Source organism: Chenopodium quinoa, unplaced genomic scaffold, assembly GCF_001683475.1.
Source record: "Chenopodium quinoa cultivar QQ74 unplaced genomic scaffold, ASM168347v1, whole genome shotgun sequence".
In the NCBI taxonomy this organism is placed as follows: Eukaryota; Viridiplantae; Streptophyta; class Magnoliopsida; order Caryophyllales; family Amaranthaceae; genus Chenopodium; species Chenopodium quinoa.
Window position 1 is genome coordinate 2,305,423 of NW_018744996.1, and position 23,826 is coordinate 2,329,248.

Genomic DNA, 23,826 nt, shown 5'->3' on the forward strand with positions numbered 1-23,826 from the left:
TTTGACCAGTTAATAGTGATACGTGTCTTGTTTTTGTTAGGTGTAATTCAAAAATTAAAGCTCCACCGACTCTTAACACTCACCTCCTCCCTTTACACCATTTTCATGTTTTTTTTTAAAACAGACCACTAAAAATTCAATACATGACAATTCTAACCAATTTACCCCGGTTATTATAAGCTAGGAATTGTTTTAATAAGGACACCCCCAAATTTGGGACCGCCATAAGTTAATCGATATAGTTGGACCATTTAAACAAGAATGTACATAGTTGAGACTAGTAACATCAATTTCTCTTTATTATTTTCCTCATTCCATTCATCACCAATGGCAAACCTTCTACGAGAAAGTATTAATGAAATTTTGTTAAGGAATTGTGTAAAATGGAAGTGCATTGGAATTAAATAAATGATTGGTGAAGTACACTTTCACTTTTTTTTTTCTTTTTTTTTTTTTACACAAAACGATCCTTTATTACTTAAGAAAATTAGCCAAGTCATTACCAAATGCCTCATGAATGGCATTCAGAAGTACAATTCACTTAAATAAAGAATGTTGCACAGATGGGGGGCAACTGTAATGAGAAAGAAAAAGCAAGGGGACTGATTCGTGCAAAATTGCAATTGAAAAACTAACCAATAATAATGCACACTGTTAATTTTTTTTTAACCAATCCGTTTATCTTACACAGATTGCTTACATAAGTAACAATTCAAAGTGCACTTAAAATTAATTACATGAACTTTAACTGTGCATCACTAAACATAATTTCATCGATTTGTAAAAAGTTCTTATCATCATGTATTTTGTACAGAAGATTCAAGTTTATAAGTCTGATTTGTAAACGGATACTGTAGTTATTTAATCTAATAAATTGGAAGTAGTTTTGTCAATTCATGCATTTTTCTTTTCACCTTTTTTTTTTTTTTTTTTTTTTTACATACAACGACATAGTTATTGATTTACAAATTTGTAAAGTAGTCCAATTAATGGAGGTTCACTCATTTTTTTCTTTCCCTTTTTTTTTTTTGGAAGGAATGGAGCCGAGGCTCGCTCGTTTGTATCATACTCCAACACTCCATTTTAAAAATAATTACAAAATATACAATTATACTCCCACAGACCACTCCACTAAAGTGATGACGATTGAAACCGTCCTACGACTAATAATAAATAAACTTGTCCCCATCATCCGAAATCAAATTGCTTGCTTATAGACATAGCAAGGAATAAATAACGTTAGCTTCACTACAAACACAAATAGAAAAGAGTATTTTCAACGCGATTATTCCCCACTCTATTTTCAATTGAAAACAACACAGTACTAAAGTACTATTTTAACAAAATAATGAAAGGAAACTTCCGATTACACTAACATCCAATTCTCCTTACACTTGTCTACTTGCTTCTACTGTTTCTTTTTTCAACACCTCCCGCCTGCCCGCCACCTCCACTTTCTTCTGCATTTTTTTTTTTTATCTTTCTCAATTCTCTCTCCTACTCCGATGTTTTTCCGGTGACGTTATCGTTGAAATTAGGGTTTTTCTCTCTCCATTTTTTGCCGACTATGGCGGAATCACGGCGGCAGTTGAAGGCGATGCTTCGTAAAAACTGGCTCCTTAAAATTCGGCATCCTTATGCTACTTTTGCTGAGGTTTTGATCCTTCGTTTTTTTTGTTGATATTTTGAATTTTTTAACTGAATTTTTGTTGTTTTCTACTTTTGATTGTTGCTTTCTGTTTGAGAATTTTGATCGTACTGTTGATTGTTGTTTTTGAGTGTCCTGTAATTCAGAAAATGAAAGCTTGATCATAGTTTAGTGTACTTTTTTTTTTTTTTTTTTTTTTTTTTTGAATTTTTAACTTAATTTTTGGTATCTTGCTTGAATTTGTGTTTTGAAGTATGAATATTGCCGTTTTTGGTTTATTTCTAGTGTTATAGTCTGAGCAGAGGAATGAATGAATGAAATGATTATAATTTTGTTTGGCAGTTAGATTGTGTTTACTTCTCGAATTAGGATTCCATGGAATGTTGCTAGAGGTGGATTAATGTTTAGAGTAGTTTGGGAGGGGACTACTAAGCGGATAGGAAAAAAATTAGTGTGCTACTAGAATTTTGGAAGTGATTATTGCTTAGTTTGCTCACCTTAACAACCTTGGTGTTTCAAGTTTGCGTTAAATGAGGCGTTTGGAGAGAACTGCCCTATTTCTTGCTTCCTTTAAGTGCTTCTCTGTTTCACTATGGTAGTTAGGTTGAGGACTAGGTTTTTATTTTTTTCAAAATATTTTTTAAAACAATTTTTTGGAGGTTTTTTAGTTTACATCTTAGATATTTAATTTATCTATCAATGGTCAAAGGTATGGTTCCTAGATACTTGAGTGACACAATGTGACGCTCAATTCTAATGCCATTTTACAATACATATGTGCTTCCTATATCTAATGTCTCCCATTGATTGTGGGTCATAGAATTTCCGAAAGAATAAAGCATCTAGTGGGACTTGGAGATGAAAATGTCTGATTTCTTGTGCAAAATTTGGATGATTATTTGTGAGTCACCTTTCTAGTAAGGCGCTAAGTAGCTAACTCTAAGCTGGAACAGGAACATTATTCTTGTCAAATGTAGGTAAACAATAGTTTTTTCATCCAGCATTAGCCTTTTGTTTGTAAATTTGGGGAATGTGCAAATTGCGATGATAATGTTTTCTGCAGACCAATACTAACTGTCGATTAATGTTAGATTGGTTTTTATTCTATGTATGCATTTATTTGACTACGGTTGATGTTCTGTGGTTTATGAATTATGTGATGACGGCAAGAAGCAGGAAATTTAAGATGTATTTTTTCATCTTTCTGAATTATTCATCATTTACATTTTCTTTTTCATGTAGATATTTCTTCCTACAGTTGTGATGCTGATGTTGATTGCTGTTCGAACTCAAGTTGATACACGCATTCACCCTGCCCAACCGTATGCTATCCTTAACTTTTGTTATTTTATTTTGATTTGTCATCTATTCTTTACATCAACATAAGATCATGCCATTTTCTGTTTGTATGGCTTAGCTCTTTTCTGATATATAAAATATTCAGAAAGAGCTAAATTAAAAGGACTAGAAACCAAATGGCTTGCAACATAAATGAATTGGAAGAGGGGAGCACTTTTCATCCCTTTGTTTTATCCAAATTAAAAGTTTTTGAGTGAAAACTTCTAATTTGAGGTACAATGTCCATGTTAAAAAGATAAGAAAAGAGAAAAAATACAAGATTAATTTTTTTAATCCAGACATGGTAGTAACTAATATCATTGATAATTTTTAGAGACCAGTATTGGAGCTAAGAGTTAGTTCCTTTGATCTGAACTCAGGAATTGAAAGATATTGGATATATCATTTTTTTCCTTATTGCTTATTTGTTGCAATTATGTTGGTTTAGTTTTTGGTAATTTTTATCCAAAGGAAATACTATGAATTGTATGTTAATATTAACATTTGTAGAAGTATAATGATACTTGACTTGCTAAATTGCTTATAGGAACATTCGGAAAGATATGCTCTTGGAGGTTGGTAAAGGCGATATATCTCGTCCCTTTGACCAAATTTTGGAGCTCTTAGTGGAAAAGAATGAGTATTTGGCTTTTACTCCCAATTCAAGTGAGACAAGAGCAATGATCAACATGCTGTCATTGCGGTTCCCCTTGCTGAAGGTTTGCATTGCTTGTCTCTACCGATTTTCCTTGGTTCATAAAATTTTCTTCAGCTTTTGCTAGTCTACCTTTTGCTCCAAATTTAAATTATTACATATTATGTATTCCTTTATGATTCACTGCTGCTGCAGTATTTGTGAGCTGAAACAAACTCTTTAGATATTAGCTGAATGAATATGGAGTTCTATTTTGGGAAGTTGGGGGATTTCTCTCTCTCTCTCTCTCTCTCTCTCTCTCTCTACCATACACTTTTGTCTTTATTCTTCTATGATGGCCCACATGGACACTCATTGTTGTAGATGAAAGCTTTGGGATTTAGGGGATGTGAGAAGTTGTTATGCACAATGATGGTGCTGTTGCTATTTCATGGTGGATGTGATAAGTTTGTGGGTCAATTTAGCTGGTTGGATAGGTCTCTCAGCAAGAAGAGGATTGGAAGAGTTTAGGATGGGGGGAAACTCAGGCTATGAAACTATTTTTGTGGGAAAATTCTTGAAATAGGGTTTTCTTGGAGGTAAAAATTAGTGGTGATCTATGTTCCAACCATGTTCTTGGGGGTTTGACCAGAGATTCATAGTTATTATTGGCGGCAATGAGAAGTTAAATCAGAGAAGGTGCCGGTGTGTCAATGATAAGATTGCTAGGAAAATTTTGGGTGATAGCTGCTAGTAGTCATCATTGAATTTCAAGGATATTGCAAAAACGTGACTTTTATATGCAATGTTATTTCTAGCACGTAGAATTCTACTTGTTGACTCGTTGAAGCATCACCAATGAAGTTTGTATCACGCACAAAATTTGAAATTCTTTATTTAATCAAAATCCATATTTTAGCTGAAACAAGGGTTCAAACCTTGGGAATGTTACCTATATAACAATGAAATTAAAACTAAAACTATTCAAACCATGATTTAGGTGGTCTACAAATCGTGAAATTAGATTGCAATCCCAATCAAATCCCAAAGATTCAAAACTAGATATTGAATTAAAGTTGTCTCATAACTAAGTCATTTATATAAACACTTCCTCACTCGTAGCCATATACCTTTACCAACCTAAAAACTTAAAGAGAAACAGGAAGAGAGATGGCTATTTAAAAATTAGAAGAACTGAGTGATTCCGAATTTTCAAATCCCATAACTATATATTTCCTTTGTTCTTTTTTACTTCACTTGTTTCTTTTATCACGCTTGCCAATGCAAAACTTTAATGATCAATATTTTTTATTCTCTATAAGTAAAAATTATAAAAGTTATATATTATGATAGTATTTATTGAGACGAATTTAAAAAGATCCCACATGAATATGTTTTTCCTTACATATTATTTACTAAAGACAGTCAAAGGAGGGGTGGTGAATAGTGTAAAAGTCAAAGCGGGTCAAGTAAAAAAGAACGGAGGAAGTATGTTTTTTCTTTGAGAACATTTTTGAGCATGTGAAACACGCAAGAACATAAACCAATTTAATAATTCCATTATTAAATAGTGACCACAAGGCATATAATTTATTACATTAAGATAGAGAAAGAGAATGGTAGTTGGATATATGCAATTTCACACCTGCTTACCTTCAGTAATTACTAATTAGTAATATAAAATATAACAAGTTTACAGAGTGTCCCTAGTGTTTAGTTTGCAACCGTGCATCAATAGTATTAGCAAGAAAGCTATAATGGAGTCAAATTGATAAATAAAAACTGTTATCTACTGGGTCTCCATGATAGTACACCAATAGAAAGACATCTAGCAAGGACATGGCCACATCCTAGAATATTGAAGGCAGAGTTATGTGGATTTTTGGGTTTAACTGGTTAAGTGAACATTCATAGCTAATTCTACTATAACGGAGCAACTTAAAAAGGATAGGGAAGGCTGATATATGTGGATTTTTGGGTTTAATTGGTCAACCAGGTGTTTATACTTTATAGCAAATTCTGCAACCTGCCTGTAACTAAACAATTTATGAAGGATAGTTTTGGGCCGAGTGTAGAAGTGACTCAAGCATTTGAGGAGCTCAAAGAGAGGCAATAGTGGCAGCCCCAATCTTTGCCGTGCCCAATTTTTCCAAACTATCCAAGCTGGCGTATCTAGTTATATTTTGTGTTTTTTTTAGTGATGGCAAGGCTGTTGTGGACCGAAGAAAGGAGAGGGGAGGGTTGTGGAAGGTGGTTATGGAAAGTTTATATTGAAATGTCATTATGCACACCCTAATTAAAGTTGAAACTTCCCTATACAGCCAACATAAAAGTTGGTGCAACTCAATACACTTGCTTTAGTTGGTGCTATTCTATCACTTCTATGAACCCCAAGCAATAATTGTTGTCATACTCCTCCGTTTGAAATAATGGTTACACTTCTCTTTTTTTAGCCGTTACAAATTAATGATTACACACTTATTCTAATTTGGAACATAGGATGTACAATATTTTATTCCTTCTTTCCAAAGGTTTACTCCACTTACCTTATATAGTAATTATTCTTTTCTTATGACATTCCCTAACTAAACATAATCTTATAATTTATCTCTTCACTTTTTTCTTTTCTTTTATTTTCCAATGATTGCCTTGGTTGTGATGAAAAGCAAATCGTAACCATTATTTCCAAATGAAGGGAGTACAAGACAAATTTTCCTTCTGAAAAAATGTTTCATCCCAAACCATGGAGCCAAGCCAAACCAGCAAACAAAATTAAGTCAGATAAGAACACTAAATATCCCATCACACAAGAAATTTCTTGGTTTGTATCTGGGCCATCTTGTTTTTCTAAACCTTCTTTGAAAATCTCTTCTACAAGTTTTCATTTACCAGATTTATATGAGCTTAAGATACTTCTAGAATCTTTATGAGCTTTTATTTATATTGATTTAATTTGTTCACAGTTAGTTGCTAGAGTCTACAAGGACGAATTGGAATTTGAAACCTACATTCGCTCAGATTTGTATGGTACCTGCAATCAAGAGAAGTGAGTATATTATATGTGTGTTTGATTAAACATTCCGTGAAGTTTTTGCTTACCCTTTTAGCATGTTCGGCTGATTAAATTTTGCAAATTTCCTGCGTCTCAGTACAGGAGATTTGACTATTGTAGGATTTAAAATGTGTGGGGTGCATGTGTGTGTGCCAAACCATGCCATGTAAACTCTTTTTATTCAGCTTGTTTTGCAGTGTGGACTCATGGTTTTTTTTTGTTTTGTTTTTTTTTTTTTTTTTTTTTTCAGGAATTGTCCAAATCCTAAAATCAGAGGGGCAGTGGTATTTCACAGTCAAGGTCCTAAGTTATATGACTACAGTATTCGCCTTAACCACACATGGGCTTTCTCTGGGTTTCCTGATGTTAAATCCATCATGGATGTTGATGGCCCTTATCTTAATGACTTGGAGCTGGGTGTGAACACCGTTCCAATTTTGCAGTATGGATTTAGTGGTTTCTTGACTGTATGATCTCTTCCCATTCCTATACAACCATTTTTGCACATTCTTTACCTGTTTGCCTGCCTCTTTGTAATCAGTCATGCAATTGTAATTAATTTTCTGGGAAAGAGCTTGAATGTAGGAATTACATGTGCAGTCCTGTGTTGGTATCAAGTATGGTAAATAGGAGAGAAAAAAAAAACACATTTTACAATTATGCATACTATATGCTTATAGAACAATGTATCTGAATTTATGTGAAACTTTTTCTTTCGTTTATGACCTTGGTGATATGGGTTAGTTATTGGACATGTGGGGGCCATGTATTAGTGTTTCATAGAGACATTGGTTCACTATTAGATTGTTAGTCTTTATGGTATTGGAATTGATAATGTGTGGCATTTAGTGATATAGAGTTCTACTGCACGATGTGAATATTTTTTTAGGCGAGTCTTAACAGTTGATCTGGAGAAACTCAAATCTTAGTTGCATTTGTCTCATAGGTCTCGTATTCATCAGAGAGACTAGGAGATCCTATAATGTAAAACATTGTTTAGAAACTTTAAGTATTAGTGTTGGTTATCACTTTTTTTTGTTAAAAGCAATGTCTTTCTACAGCTCCTTGCCACATGGAACCCCTTGTTTTTGGTTACAACATAGTGATTTGAGTTGGCACTTGATTAATTAATTGGTAGTGTCTTCTCATTATTATAATAGGATGATAGCTATGTTGAGACTTCAGATCTCTATCTTCCCAATTCTATGCTCTAAATTACTAAGCCGCATGAGCAGTTCGACAATTCTGTGACAAAATATATACTTACCTCCGTTTTTTTTTTAGTTGACATGTATTCCTTTTTAGGATGTTTTTTTTTAGTTGACACGTTTCCTTTTTGGGAAAGTTTTATACCTTGCATTTACTAGCTACCCCACTTGCTTTATCATTCTTTCTCACCCTCTCTCCTCTCCTTAATATGTGTGCCTAAATTGAACGCGTCAACTAAATAGAAACGGAGGAATTATTATTTTATTTATTATGTGGTGGGCAAAATGAACACGGAGCACACCACAACCTGTTAGCAATACAGTCATATTAAATAAAGGGAAAAATAGACATCCCATCTCCCTGAATCAAAGACATCATTTATACAACCACAAGTACTACTAACCATCTTTGATGGGTTTTTGGACCCTGAGTCTTGTATTGCTTCAGCATCATGGTAGAAGAGTGCTTTATCTTAGGTAAACATTGAAGTTTGGTTCAATGACAAACTCAATGGCTTTTGTATATTCTATAACAAACCAAATACCTGTAATTTTATAGTCCTCAACAAAATTTTACTTACTTTGTAGATCTAGGTTATATGACTTTAAAATTCTTTTATTGATTTATATGGAATTTCTGAAATTTGTGTGATTGTAGAGATTTCATGTATGCAGCTCATACTCTATATTCTGAAAATTTTCCTATTAAATGAAGAGTAATTGTTGACCTATAACAACAGAAATGGCGATTAGCATGATCGTATGTTAGAATGTGCTTTACATAAACAACTATGTTGAAAGTTATGACATCCCTTGCATTTCTTGGGCCTGGTTTGGGTTATTTGACTGTTGATTACGGTCCTCTTTTATAACTGTTGTGATTAAATCTTGCATATTGCTATCATCTATACCTGTAAACCCATTTGCCCCAAATTACTTTCATGTATAAACGTAGGACCGAGCTTCTATTTAATATTGAAGTTTATTACAATTCAAATAGCCAAATACCTAAGTGATTGCCAATGCTGTAAGTTAGGCCTCCAGCCGTGTTATGTTTCTATCTAGCATTTACTACAAGTTGCCTTCTTGGACTCTTCATTGTCGCCACTGTGTGCAGTATTCTTATGTTAATTATTATCACTGCAGGGTTTGATTTTTATTTATTTTAATTTAACTCTTGGTGCAGCTTCAACAAGTTCTCGATTCCTTCATAATATTTGCTGCTCAGGAATCTGATATTAGCAACATTTCTGATGGCTCTGAAGCTCATGTGTTTAATTCCTTTGACATACAATCCTCGCTGAAGTTTCCTTCAATGCAGTTCATTCCTTCAAACATACGGCTGGTTCCTTTTCCAACTCGTGATTACACTGATGATGAGTTCCAATTTATTATTAAGAAAGTGATGGGAGTATTGTATGTAACATTTATTTTCTCGTTATAAGCTTACATTTGCAGAATATAAGCCTTTAGTTGTTCACGTCTTTGTATTGTGATGCACAGGTACCTGCTGGGTTTTCTTTACCCAATATCTCGCCTAATAAGTTATTCTGTTTTTGAAAAGGTTGGATAATGAATGGGTGATACTTGAAACAAACAAATAATTATTTTGTATATCTAATACTTTTTAGTTTTGGCCTGAGCTTATTTTCATTCTTGTTATTCTAGGAGCAAAAAATCAAGGATGGGCTATATATGATGGGTCTTAAAAGTGATATTTTCCAAATCTCATGGTTTATAACTTACGTTATACAGGTATTTAATGCATTACACCTTCTGAAGTGCAACCATTAAATTTATTTTGCCGGAAGTGACCTGCTTGTTCTTTACTTGCTTCTAAATCTTTTTTCATCCTTTATAGTTTATGCATCTTTTCAAAACATCCTTATGGACGTCTCATAGAGTTGTGGATTTCATTTAATAGAATCTAAACATTGTATGCTATTGGGATAAATAATACTATAGTCCAACTATGCCCTATCTTCTTTAAACAATCTCAACTATTGATTAATTTGGGATAATCTCAACTTTGGGGGTTGTCTTTTCAAAGCAGTTCCTTATGACTTGAGGTCTGTTTAATAAGTTTAAGAAAAATTGACCTGATTGTTTGAATGACCTAATTTACTATTAAAATTTTCAAAGTACCCTAATACATCATTCAATTGAGGCAAAAAAAAAAAAGTGGTGTTATTTTGAGCCTTAATTTTCAGTTATGGTGAATTGTTAGGTTAGTTTTTGACTTGATGTCATTATGGTTTATTTGTATTTAGACAATTTTAATGGTTTCGTAATTACAAAAGTATTTAAAAAAAGATTTATAATTTTGATAATACATTTATACACAAACTCTTATATGTGGCTAGCCACACTGCGTGGCCGACCATCATGGGAATTACATCGTTAGTGTTACAAAGGTTACTTCATCAATGTTATAGAGAATGTTATAGAGGTTATTGGGGGGATTACTCACTCAGTAAGGATTACAAGGGTTACTCGCTCGTGTTATAATAGGGGTTACTTTGTTCTTTTACAAGCAACCACATGGTGTGGCTAGCTGCACACAAAACGTGATGTACATTTATATTAGATTATGGATATTTATAAAATAAATTCACATTGAAATATACCCAAACATTTGCCAAAATTTGAAAATGTAAAAGTGCTCTTAACTTGTAATTTAAAATTTTGTGTCGTGATATAGTATTCGCTATTCTCGACTTGTATTTGAAAATGACCCAATTTAAAATAAACCAAACTTGAAACCTACCCGATTGACAGTTTTGACAGATCTAGCTAGGAGCAGGGCAAGCTTAGGGTCTAATGCCCTCTATTTGGCTTGAATTGTTGTTAAGTTCTTTGAAAAGATTCGGCTTACAATTTTGTGAGTGATTTGGTTTGAGAAAAATGGGATTTTGTGGATCACTTGTCTAATGAGGTTGTAGAGAATTGATGGTATCTTGGGGGATCAAGTGTCTAATGAAGTGTAAATTTGGGGCAGATTGTGCTTAGCGTTTTTTTGGGCCCATTCTCATGGGCAATTCTTGGCATGTCTATTTCATATTTCATCCTGTTTATTATTTATTTATTTATTTTGAATTACAAATTCCAGACTTTACACCATTCATGCACTCTCCTTTGACCATTTTTGTGATTTATGCATAAGGAAAAAATACAGTCACAAAATGTTGCAATTATTGACGAACAAAGGAAGTATATAACTTGTGATTCGAATTGTTTTTCCTATATACTTAATCTTGGTGGGCTTTGGTCCTCCTCTGGCTGTAATTGATTTATGGATTATGTAGCCTGTAGTGGTTGCTTATTTTGCTTGTCTTCCATTTTTGGAATTTGATGAAATTTTAATTTGGTTTCTCTCCCAATATGCAGTTTGCAGTATCTTCCGGGATCATTACCGCTTTCACTATGTGCTCCCTGTTTGAGTACAGTGATAAGTCGCTGGTGTTTGTATACTTCTTTTTCTTTGGCCTTAGCGCTATAACACTTTCTTTCTTAATTTCTACATTTTTCACAAGAGCTAAAACAGCTGTGGCAGTTGGGACACTTGCATTTTTAGGAGCCTTCTTTCCTTATTACACTGTCAATGATCCAGGTGTACCAATGTCAGTATTGGAGTCTTTAATGATGGTGATAGTTTGTCAAATTTGTGTGCCTGTATCATTTCTCTAATTTTCTTTATTCCAGGGTATTGAAGGCTGCTGCATCGTTGCTGTCTCCTACAGCCTTTGCATTGGGATCAATAAACTTTGCCGATTATGAGAGAGCACATGTTGGATTGCGTTGGAGCAATATATGGCGTGTATGCTTACATTATTTATAAGATGCATTTTTCAGTCTGGCTTCCTACAATCATTAAAGTTTCTATGTTAATGGTTCATGTAGGAATCATCTGGGGTTAATTTTCTGGTCTGTCTGAGCATGATGGTGTTTGATGCACTGTTATACGGTGTGATTGGTAATTACTTGGATAAGGTATGATCATCAAAGCCTCATTGGATTCCCTTATCAAGGATGTAGGAATAAATGTGGTTGATAATTTATGCTTCTTGTTCCTTAGCTAACTTTTAATTGGCTAAATGCTTCTTAACTTGGAAGTACTCATTTGAAATACCAGCCTGACAATATTTTGATTTGTTTTCTTGAAAATGAAAATTGTTGCTTGCACAACGAGACTTTTCAGTTTTGTGCATCTTAAATGGATAATATTAGTCTGCCTTCATTACAAGATATTTTGCCACTTTGGTGGTCAAATAAATTGTGTTATAATGTAAAGATATCATGGTTAAGCTTGTATTAATGTTTCTTGCATTTGATATCGTTTTATAACTTAGTGGGCATGAGGGAACTAAATTACGGTCAAAAGCTTAACCGACACTTAGATCACAAAAGTAAGTTGTGAAATATGAAATATTGTTTTTTAAGAGAAGGCAGTACTAATGATTATTTGGAGATCTAAACCACTAGATAACTGTTGCACTTAATGTGTTGTCGTGTTTGCTGATATTGTCACGAGTCTTTCTCCTCCGGTTTAAGTAGAAATTTCATTGAACAGACATATGCAAGCTTGATGTAGAAAAGTGCCCTTTTCTTACCCTAGTTTCCCCCCTCCCGTTTTCTCACTTTCAACCTTTGTTAAGAAAAGAAAAACTATCGTTCAAGTATTAGTAAGTCTTTTTCTAAAGGCGTTGATCAAAAGTGTTTGTTGAATTATCTAGTAATTCTTCTTGGTTAAATGATTTTTGTATGGCTAATAACTTACAGATTTTTTTATTGTGTATTCAGGTATTACCAAAAGAAGATCATGCCAAATTTTCATGGAAGCTTATATTGCCTAAATGCCTCTGGAGAAATAAAGATAAAATTAAGCCTTATTCTTTTGAATCTGGATCGAAAGTTGAGGGTACTAGCTTGGAAATGAAACAGCAAGAAGTTGAAGGCCGGTAGGTTAGGTCATCCACGAAGCTATGTGACTAAAATTCCCTCCTTCCCCTTTACTTTTTTAAATTTAGCATGTTGATGTGCAGGTGCCTCCAAATAAGGAATCTTAATAAAGTATATGCTTCCAAAAAGGGGAATTGCTGCGCTGTGAACTCATTGCAGTTGACTTTGTATGAAAATCAGATTCTTGCTCTTCTAGGTATGCATGCAGGCAGCCCTTAACTCTATTTTTCACTGCTATTGTTAATTTGGATTGCTAGACTTTTAACAATCAAATATATGAAAATGTCTATTGATTATTGATGTTACTGGGAGATTTGTGATTAGAAGCTTAAGTATCCAGATACATTGCAATTTATTTACCAAATTAGTCATTACAGCCAGCTTTAGAATTGAAGAGGTCAGAATTCTTGTAGGATGGGTTGGGAGAGTTTTAAATTGCTGAACTATTAAGAGATGTGTCATCTGTGTATTATTGTTGACTTTAGTGATGTGCAAAGCAAACAAATATTTTCAAAAAATGATTTGAGAAAGCTAATGGCTTCCTAGTTCTCTGAGCCCAAATTGAGTACTCTGAAAACACATTGTTTTGTTTTATTTAAAGCAATGTTAAATACGAATATGAAGTAGACCACTTTATTTTATGTCATCTAGGAAGACTATGCATGATTTCTCTCTTTATAATATGTTTGTTTGTAGCTAAATTTCTACTTTATGTTATGTAGGACACAATGGGGCTGGTAAGAGCACAACCATATCTATGCTTGTTGGACTTATTCCTCCAACTTCTGGGGATGCTTTGGTTTTTGGAAAAAATATTTTGACAGATATGGTATGTGTTTCCTCAGAAGATTTTGTATAATTTAATTATAGGTGCTGTCCACATTTATTTTGTTATAATATATCTTCAATTAGGATTTCAGGTGGATAATGATGTCTGTTGATTTTGTGCTTTACGTATCAGTGTATGTACATCTATGTTTCATATAGTAATTTGCTTTCCAGAAAGGATGATTTTAATTTATCCGTCCAAATTTCTGTCTTTATACTGTAGCGACAAGATCACTCTTTGAAATTCTCTGAAAATATGAGCAATAGACTTGGGCATTCATAGATTTGGCTATTCTTGTAAAGACTTTCCACCCTTTGTTACTAGAGAATAGTAAAAGTTGTTTCATGATTAGATGTCATATTTTAACGCCGAGTGATTTGGTTTAAGGCCTCCCTCTTGGGTCAATACTCAATAGTGTACTTAAAAAAACGACCAATGTCCCTAGTAAAGGCATTGTACTTGTAAAATGTTTATGTTTTGATGAAAGAGGTTCAGATTTTCTGTGTATTGGTTATTTCATCATCCTCATATTAGTGGATATAGGAGGAACTCCTAGCTGCACATTTGTGTGAGATTTCCAAATAATTTTGGTATGAAAATTGCATATTTTGGTACCAACATACCAAGCAATCACATTTTTGTACCAAAATCAAAATTTTTTGTACCAAATTATGCGGGTTTTGTACCAAATTTTTTTGGTACCAAAATATGTAATTTTGGTACCAGAATTGTACTATGTGAGATTTGGTAATCTCACGCAGTGTGCTGCTGCGATCTACTCGTGGATATAGACAGAGTGAATGAGCTTATCCATTCTACATTTAGTGTTTCTTTTACTGGTTGTCTTACTTGGCTACATTGTTGTTTCTAAGTACTATTTTTCGTCTGATGCAGAATGACATACACAAGGATTTGGGAGTATGCCCTCAAAGTGATATTCTTTTTCCTGAACTCAGTGTAAGCATTTCAAGCAATTTGGATAGTATATTCCTTGAAAACTGTGTAAACATGAAAGTTCTTAAACTGATAGTCTAGTATGATGAAATATGGTGTATAGCTAGACCTCCTCAGAGCCGGCAACTGCACATTGGAGGTTTATTCTGCCTTTCAGAGGCGATAAGACTGTCATTGTTCTGTTATTTGGAGATGTGAAATGATTCGTCTCAAATCTAGTGATAGCTTCAAAATGTTTGTAGGCTAATGAGAACTATTTATGACCCTTTGAAGAGGGAACATGCACATCTTTGCATCCTAAATGAGGCAGAATAATTGAGATGGCCTTTGTGCTGGTGGTGACTGGTTCTGTATTGAGTCATTGCTAAGGAGTTGTAGGCTGATTTTCTGATGTCAATGTCTCTATTTGTTTGCTCTGTGATTTTAGCTTGAACACTTCCGCTGGTATGCTTTGACATGACTCAAATCTTTGTAGGTGAAAGAGCATTTGGAATTGTTTGGCGTACTGAAAGGTGTGAAGGAAGATGTTCTAGAAAGGGTTGTGACTGATATGATTGATGAGGTATTGATGTACTGATACTGTTCTGGGCTCCTGAATTATGCTTGCTGCTAATTTCTTCTTCTTCTTCTTTTTCTTTTTTCTTTTTTTTTTTTTTTTTTTTTTTTTTTTTTTAATATCTATTTTTTGGTTTCATCTGTTCATGATTTCTATCTCATTGATGAGGACTCACTGTCCCCATTTCTGCAGTATCTTTAGTTGTTTTAGTTATATCTAAAAGAACTCTATACAAAAGAGCCAGTAGAGTGCTGGCTAGCAGGATGATTTATCATAAATTGGTATAGTGGTTTCAATAAAATGCACTTTTGACTTTTGAGGCTATAACTTGATGTCATGAAGACAATTCATGTAGTGATTTAAACATTGAACTTGCAAATTGAAGGAATTTGTCTGGGCTAATGTCAGAGCTGTGCACTGATTCTTTCACATGTCAGTATTTTTCCGTCTGTTACATTTTTATGGATGGATTAATCTATTATGTTTCTTATAATTAGGGGCAATTAAGGGGCTGGAAGTTAGATAATTATTGATTTTAGACTGAAATTTTGTCATGTGTTTTAGACCCTTTTTAGAGGTTTCTATCTAGTTGGCTTCATGCACTTCCTTTTGAATTTTTGAGTATTCCTTGTCCTCTCTCCTGTAATTATTTCTCTTGGAGCATGCCTTTTGTTTCTCTTTATGGCCCTCTTTGTTTGTGCGGTCATTCTATGAGTTAAAATATGTTGATCTTTGCCTTTAAGCCTTTCTCCCATCACATTGCAATCCTTCGATAAAGATAATTTTTTTTTGGGAAATTCTACACTGTAACCCTCAGGTGTTCACTTTTCCACGCTGTACCCCCTCCTTTTAAAAATTCCACGCTGTAACCTCAAGGTCCATTTATTGATTACGCTGTAACCTTGTCGTTAACCCTCCGTTACATGTTGCCGTTAGTGGGGCCCACTTTACACCTATTTAATTTTTTTTCTTGATTTTCGTGCTAAAAAAAATGTTCCGTTAAAGGTTTTAGGGGTCATTTTAACCCTTAAGGATCCGAATTGAACTCGGATTTTGCTATAAAAGAACGTAGAAACCCCATTTTGTGAATTCGGATTTCCCTTAGTTAAATTTAGAATTCACAAAACAGGGCTTTTACGTTTTTTTTTGTCAAATCTGAGCTCAATTTGGACCGTTAAAGGCTAAAGTGACCCCTAAAACCTTTAACGGGATTTTTTTAAGCGCGCAACTCGAGAAAAAAAAATATTAAAAAGTGCAAAGTGGATCCCACTAATGGTGACTGTTACAGTAGGATAACGGCAAGGTCACTGGTGAGACATAATTGTAAGTTGAAGGTTACAGTGTGTAATTTTCAAAAGGAGGGGGCACGGCTTGAAAAAGTCAATACTTGAGGGTTATGGTGTAGAATTTCCCATTCTTTTTTGTGCAAAATAACCCTTCCTTAGACTTTGATGGTACTTTCTATTAGAAAACTTAGACTGAAGCTTTTCCATGAAATTTGCACAATATCAGGGTGGTTTTTCTTGAAGATGTAATATCCTTTTTAAAAAAAATTATCTTGATTCTTTTTCTGGACATTTTTCCGTGTTGGTAGTTATCTTTTCGCCTTGCTTATCATCTTTTGACAGGTTGGTCTCTCTGACAAAGCTAACACCCTCGTAAGCTGTTTATCTGGTGGTATGAAACGGAAACTCTCTCTGGGAATTGCTCTTATAGGAGACAGTAAGGTAGGGTATCCCTTTGTTAGGGTGATTTCCTTTTTTTTTTTTTTTTTTTTTTCGCGAATCTCTTTACAAGCTTGCTCATATGTTTTGCAGGTTATTATTCTGGACGAACCCACTAGTGGGATGGATCCTTATTCAATGCGCTTGACATGGCAGTTAATTAAGAAGATTAAGAAAGGAAGGATAGTTTTATTGACGACACATTCAATGGATGAGGCTGAAGCATTAGGAGATCGTATAGCTATAATGGCAAATGGCTCTTTGAAATGTTGTGGAAGGTTTCTTCTTATCTCGAGTCATCACTGTGAATAAAAAGTAGAACTAAAAAAAATGAGTAAATTGCTTTATATTTTTATTTTCCTTGTTCCGTTGGGTTCATGGTGTTGGTTATTACTTATTAGTGATGTTCTTCTCATGTGAAGAGGGAGAGGACTGAAATTTTTTCACCTAAATTACGGATTTATTTACGTTCACATAGTATGTTGCTATGTGTGTGTGTGTGTGTTTAAATGATTGGATTAGATTGTGAATCCCAGCTCCCTATTTATTCTATAATTGGATCTATTGTTGTTGCAGTTCCCTTTTCTTGAAGCATCAATATGGGGTCGGTTATACCCTTACCTTAGTGAAGGTTAGCCTCAGCTTTGTGCACATAAGGACAATCGTATTGCTTATTTTAACAAAAAAGTACATGGTTTCTCATTGCATCTTCTTTTTTACTAGCTTTGTGCACATATATATAATTTTGTTGCTTAGTTCCACAAAAAATTACATGAGATCGCTAGTCTCATTGCTGCTTCTTTTTTACAGACTGCGCCAGGCGCCTCTTTTGCTGCAGATATTGTTCATCGTCATATACCTGCAGCCACTGTAGTGAGTGAGGTACTTGATTATTTTCGTAAAATGTGGGAGAATAGCTTTTTGTGGCTTTGCACCTGAACACCACATAATGGAAAAACAGACTATAATAGTTGAATCCTTATTCTTGAAATTTGTGAAGATCTTGGACATAATCAATCAATCAATCAAAGCCTTAATCCCATAAGTGGGGTCGGCTACATGCCTACATGAACCAAAATCAATCAATCAATCAAAGCCTTAATCCCATAAGATCTTGGACATAATGATGTTTCTATTTTGTTATTTTTCATTCCATCCTGAACTACAGATGTAATATTCATATTTGTTGATAGGTTCTCCATATTAAGTGAAACTATTTTGGATCACATGGTTTAGTTTTTAAGGTTTAAGTACTTCATTGCATGCTGATATTGGGATTTATTTGATGTCTTAGGTGGGTACAGAGATATCATTTAAGCTCCCTTTGACATCATCATCTTGTTTTGAAGAAATGTTCAAGGAACTTGAAAGTTGTATGAAAAGGTCAACATCAAACTCTAAAGCTGGTGCATCTGAGGATGAATGTGTTGGTATTGAAAGTTATGGCATATCTGTGACAACTTTGGAAGAGGTATTTTTGAGGGTGGCTGGGTCTGACCTTGAAGAATTAGAGTCTGTAGAGCAGAAATCAACTCCCCATGATTCTCTGGTTACTTCAGCCTCTGAATATCAAACACCTAAAAAAAGCTTCTTTGCTAAGATTTGTGGAAGTTACATAGACTTTATGATGGTCATGTGTCTTATTGTGGGGAGGACCATGAGAGTGTTCTTTGCTGCAATCTGGTGTTTCATCAATTTTCTATGCATGCAATTTTGTTGTACTTCTGTAATTTCGAGGTCAGACTTTTGGCAACACTCAAAGGCATTGCTTAAAAAGAGAGCAGTATCTGCTAGGAGAGATCAGAAAACAATTGTTTTTCAGCTTCTAATTCCAGCAGTCTTCCTATTTTTTGGACTTCTTTTTCTTAAACTGAAGCCGCACCCTGACCAGAATTCTGTAACTTTTACAACTTCTAACTTTAATCCTCTGTTGAGCGGTGGTGGTGGTGCTCCAATTCCATTTGATCTAGCCTATCCTATCTCGGAAGAGGTTTGTTGATGAGGATTCTCTTTTAGATTTTTACAATTTCTTTTGTTTATTTTGTGAAGAAAATATGATGCATAAAAGCAAGTCAAAGTTTACTGTGAAGTTACTAGTAATAGAATTCATCAAACTACTTAATCAGAAAAGGAAGTCTATTTCAGATTGCATCACGCATAGATGGTGGCTGGATTCAGGAGTTCAAACCAAGTACATACAGATTTCCTGATTCAGAAAAGGCACTATCAGATGCCATTGAGGCTGCTGGGCCAAGTTTGGGACCACGCTTACTTTCTATGAGTGAATTTTTGATGTCTAGCTTAAATGAATCCTATCAGTCAAGGTATGAGCTCCACTCCTATGCCATCATACTTTTTGTTTCTATAATTCTGTTCTTGCTTTAGCACATTGGCTGCTCTACACGTGCAGTCAATTTCCTTTTATGGTTTACATGTATGCATTTCCGTAAATTTAGGTTATCTTACCTATTATCTCTATTAATAGAAGACAACTTAGGAATATCACTGCACTGCTTAGTTTCACCTCTGTTTGATGAATGTGAGGCCTTAACGTTCCTGTCCCTTGTACATTTACTTTTCTATGTGGGTGACCCTACTGCCTTTGTGTCCTTTATGTTTCATTCTTCTCTGTCTCTTCTATTGCTTGAACGCCTTAATCCCATAAGTGGGGTCGGCTACATGAACCAACATGAGGACTTCTCCGGAGGTCACCCATCTTAGTATTACTCTCAATCATTGTGGCTCATGTCACGCGTTACTTTTAAAAAGCATGAAGTTAAAACATACTCCTAGCACTAATGTTGATTGCTAAATTCTTGTCCTATCGATGGCATTATGTAAATAGTGTAATGAGTATCCATTTGCTTTCCACCTTCAATGCACATTTTTTTTTTTGTTATCAATATATTTAATTATGTATTGTTAAAATTATAAAAAGCTATTTTGAAACTACATGTCGAACGATTCTAACAAGACCCCACATGAGTTTGTTTTTTTCTTGCATTTCGGTGAATGTTCATGGTCAAAGTTTTGGCTGTTTTACCAAGACATTCTAAATGGGTTCATATAGTTCTTTAATTTGTGTATAATGATTTGCTTAATGATTTGTTTGGATTTATTATTGGTTGTATTACACCATGCAGATATGGAGCTGTTGTAATGGATAAGCCAAATGATGATGGAAGTCTAAGTTATACAGTGCTACACAACAGTACTTGCCAGCATGCTGCCCCAACTTATATTAATTTGATGAATACAGCAATCCTCAGGTTTGCTGTTTCTGATAGAAACATGACAATCCAAACACGTAATCATCCTCTACCAATGACAAAAAGCCAACACCTGCAGCACCATGTATGACCCCCAGATCCTACTCCAATGATAGTTTGTGCTCACTTATTCACCAATGATTAGTGACAAAGTTTGATTGGCTCAATTACCACAAATGTTCAAGTTTTCATATGCATGACTTCGTCTATGATAATTGTTTTTTAAGAGGTAGCTTAGGCGGCCGTTATGTTTCTTCAAAGTCTAAACGTGTTTAGCCTACCTTTGCTTGCCTGACTAGTTAGAGCTGGCTACAGAGGTTCTTATCGAAATCCTGACAGAAAGCTCGAGCTAGCCAACACCAGCCTATCTGAATGATTGACATATTAAAATTTTTGTATGAGATAAGATGCTTTGCAGTTAACAAAAATACTTCTGCACATGTACATATGGACTCTTTGTTATTGAACAAGTGTGGAAAAATCATCTCGCTATGCTAGTTCCGTTTGGTATTGAAAAAGTGTGGGAAAATCATTGTCCTAGTGGGATTTCCCCGTATGTGACTCTTTGTCCCTAAATTAATGAACTAGCTAGCTTTTTTTTTTTAAAAAAAAAGTTGCTTTTCAATTAACAATAATTTTTACAAATGATTTACCAAAACACGATGATCGAGGCTTGTTTCAAACAAGTTATATTTGTTACTACTCTATTTATCAACTGTTGTGTGACATATGGCATGCAACTCATTTGACATTCTCTAAGTGTCCTTAGATGCAACTGTGATTACATTGCATGCAACTCATGTTACACACTCTAAGTGTCCTTAGATGCAACTGTGATTACATGGCATGCAACTCATGTTACATTCTTGATTTGCAGGACTTGGATGCATTCTCTGCTGCAATTATTGTCACCATAGCTTTCTCTTTTATCCCTGCTTCATTTGCTGTTCCTATAGTAAAGGTATTTGTATTAGCTGTATTTAACAGGTTTTTATTATATTTTTATATAGTAAATGCTTATATTTTGGTTTACTGTCTTGATAATAATGAAACAGCTTATAGAGGCAATAGAGCTGTTTGTTGGTTACTGTACTTGATGGTGCTATGGACATTTAAATTAGTGTGCAGCGAATTAATTATTGCTGCCGTGTGATTATCCTTGCATTAGATGTGGCAGATATCTAGTATCTGTTCGAGATTTATTGTCTTTTTCTGAAAAGGCATTAGAGTACCATATCTGTACAGTTATATGACTCTAATGTGTTTTGTAAGTTTCTATTAATCTACCACTGAAATACTTCTGTGATAGCCTGTTTTATGTTTAGAGTAACCAAAATTAGACAACAGTTGGATGCATTTGTCAAACTGATGCCATTATAGATGATAGTCAAGGAGAAGTTTGTGATCAACTTTTACATATTTGGTTTTTTTTTAATTAAGTGATATGGAGCTCCTCTTCAGACAAAGTGGTACATTTAAGGACCATTTAAATGTCTGTTGTCATGATATATTTCCCAAGGGAGCTATTGAGTTGTTGCAGTTGTAACTTGGCACTTTGACCAAGTCCCTTCATCCTTTTTCCTCTACAACCCTACAAGTATTGTTATAAAGAAGGCATATATGAAATGTACTCTCTAAATGAGTAAATGAGTAATATGGTGAAGTTGGTGGACCAGCTCACCAAGTCACTTTAGTTCCTATGCATATTTTATAATGAGTTTTGCTAAATTCTTCATCAACTGCATGGGAATTTTTCTACATATACCAAGGAATTTTTTTCCTAAGGTCATTATCTACTTTCCTACTCACCCTTGTTTGACATACTACCTCTGTTTCACATTATGTGCAACAATTAGGTATTTTTTGTTAGATATAAAAAATTCAACTATTGCACATAATGTGAAACGGAGGTAGTAACTTTTTTTTTTATTACTCTACTATCTCTGCTTCTTAATGAACTTTAACATTTTCCATTTTGGTTCGTTTCTAAAATATGTCAACACTTTCACTTTAATTCATTTTTTGCAAACTCCTTTTACTACCTTACCCCTCTTACCCCACAATATTCACATTTATCTCTCTCTTACTTTATTCACCTTTTTCTTACACCCGCCCACTCTTGTACATTTTCTCTCGTTAACCATCATTTTCTTACACCCACCCACTCGCTCACTAATTTTCTTTTGTGCAAGTAGTAAATGTTAAGATCAAATGGAAATGGAGGTAGTATATAAGATTCTTTATCATTATTCTGTCCATATTTGTAAAAAAATGTGCGCATAAAAAAAAAAAAAAAAAAAAAAAAAAAAAAAAAAAAAAAAACCTTAAATATACAGAATGTAGCTCCTAAAATTAACTATATTATGTTGTGACTTGCTTGATTTGTTGCCTTTGCTTTCTTTTGTTTCTATGGTGAAGATTTTTATTTTACATGTTGGTATTGTTTGAGGATTGTCAATATTGGTCTTAAGAAGTTGAAATGTGTGATCTCAGGAACGTGAAGTAAAAGCTAAGCATCAGCAGTTACTGAGTGGGGTATGATTCATTTGGCCCTTTATATTCCTCTTGGAATTTAAATATTATGCTATTTAATGGGTGATTATTACTTTTCTTTTGGTGAAAGTCATGTAGCTATTCATTTTGCCTCAGGTATCTGTACTATCATATTGGGCTTCCACCTATATATGGGACTTTGTCAGCTTCCTTTTACCAACATCTTTTGCAGTTGTTCTTTTCTACATCTTTGGTATGAACCATTCCTTTAATTTCCAAAATTTGGGTTCATGTCTTCTATGGAACTCTGAGTCACATGGTGGTGCTATAGCATATCCAGTTTTTTTCTTATCATTTTTACATGTCAACTAAAGTGTAGAATTTGTTATTATAGGCTATACAAAGTGAGTCTTTTTCTTCAAATCTATCAAAATTTAATCTTTATGCTGTTATCCTCCTCTTCGTGGTCTCTGCCTATAGCAGCATACATACTGGTCCTTATCTTGAAAGTGCAAATAAGAGGAAACTGATATTTCTGACCTGAGAATCTTGACGGGGCAAATACAACTTTCTCTTTTCTTTTCTTATTGGTACTTCTTGTTTAACTCTTCATTTTCAGTGTTGTGCCTAAAAATTTAATATGTCATATTGATCTACAGGATTGGATCAGTTTGTGGGAACAGGCGGTTTTTTCCCAACAGTTGTTATCTTTCTGGAATACGGCCTAGCAGTTGCATCTTCAACATATTGCTTGACTTTTTTTTTCTCTGACCATAGTGTGGCACAGGTTTGGCCTCTTCTGGGTTGTTTAGCATGATGTTTATAGCATTATACTAAACAGATTTAATTCCCTGCTTAGCATAATGATATTTATTTTCTCACAGAATGTGGTTCTACTGGTCCACTTTTTTACCGGACTCATTCTTATGGTCATCTCCTTTGTAATGGGAGTTATGGAAACAACTGCTACAGCAAATTCTTATCTTAAGGTTTGGGCTCTTCTGTCGCTTTTTCTTGTTTCAGCTTTTGTACTTTGTTAACAATTGTATGCTTTTGTTTTTTCCTTAGTGCTATGGGAACGCAATTATATGGTCGTGGCACAAAAAAATTAATATTATCCACCAGCAATTTAGTAATTCATTCTGATATACCTCTGCTGGCT

The 23,826-nt window shown here is 34.3% G+C and overlaps 1 protein-coding gene across 2 annotated transcripts in view; it reads left to right on the top strand.

Annotated features, from left to right (window-relative positions):
- Positions 1-1,275: 1,275 nt before the first annotated feature.
- The window catches only part of LOC110707297 (ABC transporter A family member 1-like), a 31,397-nt gene continuing 8,846 nt past the window's right edge, over positions 1,276-23,826 (top strand). The window contains exons 1-28 of one of the 2 annotated variants that reach the window (XM_021885315.1): positions 1,276-1,654; positions 2,891-2,970; positions 3,534-3,705; positions 6,584-6,666; positions 6,923-7,139; positions 9,067-9,296; positions 9,384-9,444; positions 9,549-9,635; positions 11,268-11,500; positions 11,583-11,697; positions 11,781-11,870; positions 12,681-12,838; positions 12,923-13,035; positions 13,562-13,668; positions 14,563-14,625; positions 15,098-15,184; positions 16,807-16,905; positions 16,996-17,180; positions 17,479-17,533; positions 17,713-17,784; positions 18,197-18,892; positions 19,048-19,226; positions 20,046-20,256; positions 21,049-21,132; positions 22,665-22,706; positions 22,821-22,917; positions 23,324-23,451; positions 23,549-23,653. In XM_021885315.1, coding sequence (XP_021741007.1) covers positions 1,568-1,654; positions 2,891-2,970; positions 3,534-3,705; positions 6,584-6,666; positions 6,923-7,139; positions 9,067-9,296; positions 9,384-9,444; positions 9,549-9,635; positions 11,268-11,500; positions 11,583-11,697; positions 11,781-11,870; positions 12,681-12,838; positions 12,923-13,035; positions 13,562-13,668; positions 14,563-14,625; positions 15,098-15,184; positions 16,807-16,905; positions 16,996-17,180; positions 17,479-17,533; positions 17,713-17,784; positions 18,197-18,892; positions 19,048-19,226; positions 20,046-20,256; positions 21,049-21,132; positions 22,665-22,706; positions 22,821-22,917; positions 23,324-23,451; positions 23,549-23,653 — 3,936 coding nt within the window. In that variant the 5' untranslated portion in view covers positions 1,276-1,567. Of the gene's footprint in view, positions 1,655-2,890; positions 2,971-3,533; positions 3,706-6,583; positions 6,667-6,922; positions 7,140-9,066; positions 9,297-9,383; positions 9,445-9,548; positions 9,636-11,267; positions 11,501-11,582; positions 11,698-11,780; positions 11,871-12,680; positions 12,839-12,922; positions 13,036-13,561; positions 13,669-14,562; positions 14,626-15,097; positions 15,185-16,806; positions 16,906-16,995; positions 17,181-17,478; positions 17,534-17,712; positions 17,785-18,196; positions 18,893-19,047; positions 19,227-20,045; positions 20,257-21,048; positions 21,133-22,664; positions 22,707-22,820; positions 22,918-23,323; positions 23,452-23,548; positions 23,654-23,826 lie in introns of those variants that run through there. The other variant, XM_021885316.1, reaches the window with a different exon arrangement.